Source organism: Eschrichtius robustus, chromosome 9 (assembly GCF_028021215.1).
Source record: "Eschrichtius robustus isolate mEscRob2 chromosome 9, mEscRob2.pri, whole genome shotgun sequence".
Taxonomy (NCBI): Eukaryota; Metazoa; Chordata; class Mammalia; order Artiodactyla; family Eschrichtiidae; genus Eschrichtius; species Eschrichtius robustus.
Genome location: NC_090832.1, coordinates 62,036,169 through 62,042,302, shown reverse-complemented (window position 1 = coordinate 62,042,302; position 6,134 = coordinate 62,036,169). Strand labels below are relative to the sequence as shown.

Here is a 6,134-nt window from a genome sequence, read left to right as displayed (position 1 = left end):
CCAACTAATACTATGCTAAACAAAATTTTTCCAACTGTTAAGCCTTTCTTTACCATTTATGAAATATGACTTAACTGTTACTCTTTAAAAGTTCCTTAAAAGAAATTTGAATTTTAATTTTCACCATGAACCTGTTTGATCAAAAAAGTAAAGGACATCACTACCACATGAATTAAAAGAATGGAATGAAAAACAAGAGTGGTATTATATAATCAGCAAATTATTTTATAAGACATTGTAACTACTTCACATTTCTACTTATAGCACAAGTGAGAATTAACTGGTTCCAAGGTACTACAAGGTTTGGCATTTTTACTCCAAGCTTTAAATCATAGTGTTCCTCTACTCAAGTCACCTCTAAGAAAATGGCAGTGTTCATAAGTACAAAAATTGTTATATCCAGTAAGTGGTATTCTACATAGTCAAGATAATAAGAGAATTCTTTATAAAATTAGATTTTTAAAAATGCAGAATGTCTGGTAATTACCAGTATCTCAAAAGCTAAAATGAGAAAAATACAGAAAATAGAAGTACTCGTTGAATAATAATACTTTGCTTTGAGGAAGCCAGAAATGATTCTATTTCAAGAAATAAGTAATAATGATAAAAGATGTGATTAGTACACTGTATCTCTTTTAAGCCAAAGCATGCTTTTCACCTCAGGACAATTCTGATTTTTACATTCTTAATCTCCTTTGTCCAGAACAGGACCCCATTTTAAGCCATTATTTGAATAGAGTCCATAATCTAAAGCCATTTTTCTCCACAGGATGTTTTCACTTTAGTACATACGCTGCAAAAAGGCAAATGACTAAGTCAGTTATAAAGAATCTGTAGCATAATAAATGCCAATTTACAGTAACTGTCAACAGACTTCTACACCGAAGCCTAAAAGTTGCTATAGTACAGGTGAGAACTAACATGATTCTTCCACATGCTCAGACTTCGTTTACTAAATAATACTGTCATAAGATCTGAAAAGAAACCTTAATGGGTCCTTCCAAAGCTGCATAATTTTCCAGACGATTTTCCTCTGGTTGCAGAGCCTGTTCATTCCTTCAATCCTTTTTTAGTCGTTTAGCTTTTGCAATATTTTCTTGACGTTTTTGTTTCTTCTTTTGCTCCTTTTCCCTGGCCTCGATCATCTTGGCCAATTTCCAAGACAGTACAGCACTTGCTAGAAACAATGGAGTTAGGGCCAGAATAACTGTTGTAAGGAAGCCATATGGGTCCTTTGCAGCCCATTCCACAACATACTCAGCCCAAGCCTTTATATCAAACATCTTTGTAGAGGCCTTATGCTTGAGTAGTGATCTCTAACTTTGTCCTGGGATTATTAGCCAATCACAATTTCAGATGACCCTTGGTTGGTTGTCTTCTTTAGCTCTACCATACACTTCTGAGAGAATGCTTAAATTCTATATACTCGGGCCGTCGGCGCCCTGGCCGCCTCCGCTGGGCACGGGGGCAAAACTGCGGCTGCGACCACCACCGGCCTCCCCTACATCGCGCCCAAGACGGTGGGTCCTCAGACCCCGCCACTCCCAACTCTAGTTAATCTTTTATAGAGCTTTTGATTGAAGAGAAGCTCAGAATGTACCGGTGTGATCCTGTTGACTTTCAGGTTCCCAACCCACGGCCACAGGCAAAGTAACACCTATACTTCCAGAGAAAGCTAGAAGTATCAGTTCTGTCTACAGATCTCAATAGTATGATCTAATAAGCTAGTGCAGAGGTTTCTGTTTCTGTCAAAAACATTCATGTACCTAGCTATATTTTGATAAGGAGTTTGACTATGTTTACTGTAAGAAATTGTAAATGTTTATGCAAGTAAGTGGTAATCTTGTTATTTAGCAGTGTAGCTTTATTAGAAAACTAGTGGCAGCCCTTTTAAAAATAACTTTTGATTATGAAATTTCAAACACAAATAAATGTACAGAGTTAGTATAGTGAATCACCATGTACCCATAACTCAGAATCAATCATTATCAGTTCATGGCCAACCTAATTTTTTCTTGTATACGTTCCCATTTTCCTACCTTCCCTGGATATTTTGAGACAAATCCTATTCATCTTATCATTCTAACGGCATCTTGCCCAACAACCATAAAGTAATGGCAGTCTTTTTTAAAAAGCTGTGAGTGAGAAAAAGGTGCAGACTTTTGGATGGCTTTACATTTGGTAAATTTGTTAATATTTGCTTTCAGTGAACTTGAGCAATAACGTCATAGTATGGCTGTTAAACACTTCATGCACAAGAAGTTCTTGAAATTGTGTCTCAACCTCTCTGCACTCCTCATTGCCCACAGGCTTCCCTTTCACTGGTCTTCCTCCCTCCAAAAGTCTCTAGAGTTGGCTGTTCATCTGAAGAGTGATTCTGTAATCTCAAGATGCCAAAACTGAACTCACCCAGCTCATTTCTGTATCAATTCCTGCTACAAGGCCATTTTTGTTTTTAACTGGTTGATTGATCCAGATGACAAGTGAAGAATTGTTCATGTGAATAACAACATCCCATCCCTGCTCCCTTGCCAGCCCCCTAACTTCACCCCCTGAAATCAAGGTTCTGGTTAGTGCCCAAGATGTACAACCAACAGCTCTACTTTGCATGTGAATGGCTAATTAATTTTTCATCTTTTAACTCGGAATTCAACAGAACAGACAGAAGATTCCTATACTCATGAATAGTAGATCATACAGCAAAATTCCTAAACTTAACACGTGGGTCACCTAAGACCTAGAGGTGTGGTAGCCAAATGATGACCCCAAATACATTCAGGTCCTAATCCCTAGAACCTGTGAAAATACCTTGTCTGGAAAAAGAGACTTTGCAGGCGTGATTAATTTAAGGCTCTTGAGATGAGGAGATCATCCTGCTGAACCCTAAATGCATTATAAATTTCCATAAAAGAGGAAGACAGAGGAAGATTTGACACAGAAGATGGTGATGTAATCACTGAAGCAAGATGCTATCTTACTGGCTTTGAAGATGGAGGAAGAGGCCATAAGTCAAAGAAACATACCCTCCCCTAGAGACTCCAGAGGGAACATGGCCCTGAAGACACCTTGATTTCACCCCAGTTAAACTGATTTCAGACTTCTGACCTGCAGAACTGTAAGAGAATTAGATGTGTATGGTTTTAAGCCACGAAGCTTGCTGTAATTTGGTACAGCAGCCATAGGCGACTAATACAAGAGGTCGTCACAGTCCTACCTGAGATAACATGGCCGAGTTGAGGTATAGCTGCTCTAGATCCCATGTCTTCTAACTCCTGTTTTAACTAAAAAGATCTCCACTTCACTAGTCCAGTGCTTTCTAGGCAGCTCCAAACCTTGCTTGTGAAAAGCAGGATGGGATATATGGAGTTTTCCCAAAAGACACACAAATAAGGGAGATAATAATTACATGTTAATAAACAGGGCATCTACAACATCCTGGTGTATGTGACTGTGACCCAGAGTTCATCTTCAAACTTCTTCCCACCTCTCCCAGATCCCAGGAACAGCCTTAGACTGGACAGTGGGTTTACTATCCTGGCTGTCAAATTCCCCAAATATTTTTACTCCTTAGCCCTGTTAAGTCTCTTGATGCTCACAGATAGACCCCCTCGAGTCTTTTGCTAAAAAGCAACCTTTATAGAGCTAGGGCGAGAGAAAATCATGAGGGTCAGGCTCATCATCTCTTACAACTTTACCTTCCCCTGGGGCTGCTCTGGCTACGCCTTCCCTTGCCTGAGCCTACGCTAACCTCTGAGTGTCGAGCACCTGTGTGGTCTGCCACAGGACACCTGGCCCAGGCCTGCCACCTGTCACATGCTCTCCAGGTGCTGAAATCTTTCCTGAGCCCTGATCCTTGTGGGCAGTCATCTGATCACTCACCCTTAGCTGCTCATAATGAAAACTCTGTCCCAACAGACAGGAGACTTTGAATCAAGGGATAATTTTCTAATGATGGAATTTCAGCCTGTAAGACAGACTACCGGGGATATACCCTTTACCTTCTCAAATCTCTCAGTGGAATGCAGCCTACTTGAGGTTGAGCCTTGTCATGTGCCTTTAGAATCCATGGCTTCAAAGAAGGAAGGAATATCCTGTCTTATGTATCTTAACTCATTAATTCATTCAACCAATGTGTACGTACCAGGCATTACTCTAGCCAATGGGGATCCAGTACTGATTAAATAGATAAATATCCCTGCTCATGGAGCTTGTTATTCTGGTAGGTAAAGATAATAATCAAGTACATAGGGACTTCCCTGGTGGTCCAGTGGTAAAGAATCCGCCTTACAATGCAGGGGACGCGGGTTCAATCCCTGGTCGGGGAAGATCCCACATGCTGAGGGGCAACTAAGCCCGCACGCCACAACTACTGAGCTCGTGCTCCTCAGCTCAATTTCAAGATGAATGGAGGGTTTCTTGTGTCATTGTAACCCAGGGTACAAAAGTACATACTCATGTTGAATTAAGAAATATTCCTGGAAAAGGAGAAAAACACCAATACTGCCACACACAGAGGTGTCCAAGCATAAATATATACATCCTGTGATAAAACTGGGCTCACCTAATGATCTGGCGGGATTGATTTGTGAGACATATGAAAAATGTCACATGAGTGTTATTACCAGGGCTCGGTCACCTGCATGCCTCTCTACATTTACAGTTGTGAATCAGAGTGCTTGGATTCATGCATCACCCTATACTTCTGAATACTCCTGTTCACTAAGCCCTTACCAAAAACAGTTAAGACTGAAAGAGAAAAAGACAAAGCCTTTTCTCTCTCCATCCCACTTAAACGTGGTACTAATCATTTGGCCCATGGAATTGACCACTTTGAATCATTGGATGTTAGAGCTTAGAAATCCTCTGGCATAATCAGCTTATTTATCAGTGAGAAACTGTCTACTGTCCTCCCGCCACGGCCCCATCTTCCCACCACTGCCTGCCCCTCCCATTCACCACTTCCTGGCACTCCAACATGCTTTCTGCCCACTCCTGGCCAGCAGATGAGTTCTGCTGTCCATGAAGTCCAGAGCTTTTTACTTGTGCCTATTTGAATTCTAATTGTTTGGGGAGACACTTTGTTCTTTTGTTGAAAACAAGAGAAAATGAATGGTCACTTTAGCCAAAAAGAAGGTTTATTTGAAAGATACTGATAGAAGAAATGCTTTACAGAGGCAGCTCTGGAGCTCTCAGAAGGAGGGCTGAGATGCCACCATTCGGTGACTCAAGTCCAGCTGCCTTGTGCTGCTGGAATTTTTTCTGCCCCAGATTTAAATTCCCAGCAAGAGGGACACTAAGTGACCTGATGTGGTTCATGTAGTAGGTGATGGAGTATTAGGCATCCCTACCAGAACCTCATGGAGGTGGAGGTGGTAAAGAGAGAGATGCTGCCTGGAGAAAAACACTCCTGTCAGCTCCTAAAATTACCTCTCTGCTCTGGAATTTCACGTGTGTCACAAAGGCTTATTTTGGGGCCTCTTTGCGGTTTTAATGACCTGGTTTTTTGACTCAGCACCTTGTGTGATTGGTCTTGATTTTGGTTCTGGACTATGCTTTACAACCCAGTTTATCCCACAGCTTTAAAAAGAGCCAGTCTTCTACTACCTGATCCTCTTGTTCTGGGTTACTCTTTAGGTAAGGCAGTCCCATCTCTGAGCTCCATAATGAACAGCTGGGAAGAAACAGACTCAGGAGAGAAGGGGTGACTTACCTGAGATCCCACGGATAGTTAAGGGCAGGTTCAGAACTAGAATCCAGGTGTACTGATTCTCCATCCAGTGCTCTGTCCTTCTGCATGGAATAACATTCAGTTTAGCATTTGAGACCTAACCAGAAAAGGAAAATGGGTAGAGTTATTGCTAGGATATCAGCACATTCAGAAGAGATTGAAAGTGCTGTGTCTTTTATACACAGGGCTGGGATTGTGCTTTGGACACATTAAAAGTGGGAAATAGAATATCAACCGTGTTGTCCCGCTGGAATTGTGTAATTATTAAGAAGATCGATGGTAGTTTTGAATCGGAAGATTTAAAGGACTTTGCACTTTTCCATACACACGATGGGTAGGGAAGGGGAAGTGGCCGGAGGAAGACTGGAAGTATGTGCCAGGAGTTCAGAGACAAGGCACACGTAGC

General features: G+C 41.4%; 1 protein-coding gene across 1 annotated transcript; it reads right to left on the bottom strand.

Moving 5' to 3' along the window:
• Positions 1 to 203: 203 nt before the first annotated feature.
• Positions 204 to 1,531, bottom strand: LOC137769260 (small integral membrane protein 15). Its single transcript, XM_068551047.1, has one exon. The coding sequence runs from the start codon at positions 1,281 to 1,283 to the stop codon at positions 1,059 to 1,061; it is 225 nt and encodes a 74-aa protein (XP_068407148.1). The 5' UTR covers positions 1,284 to 1,531; the 3' UTR covers positions 204 to 1,058.
• Between the last annotated feature and the right edge of the window lie 4,603 nt (positions 1,532 to 6,134).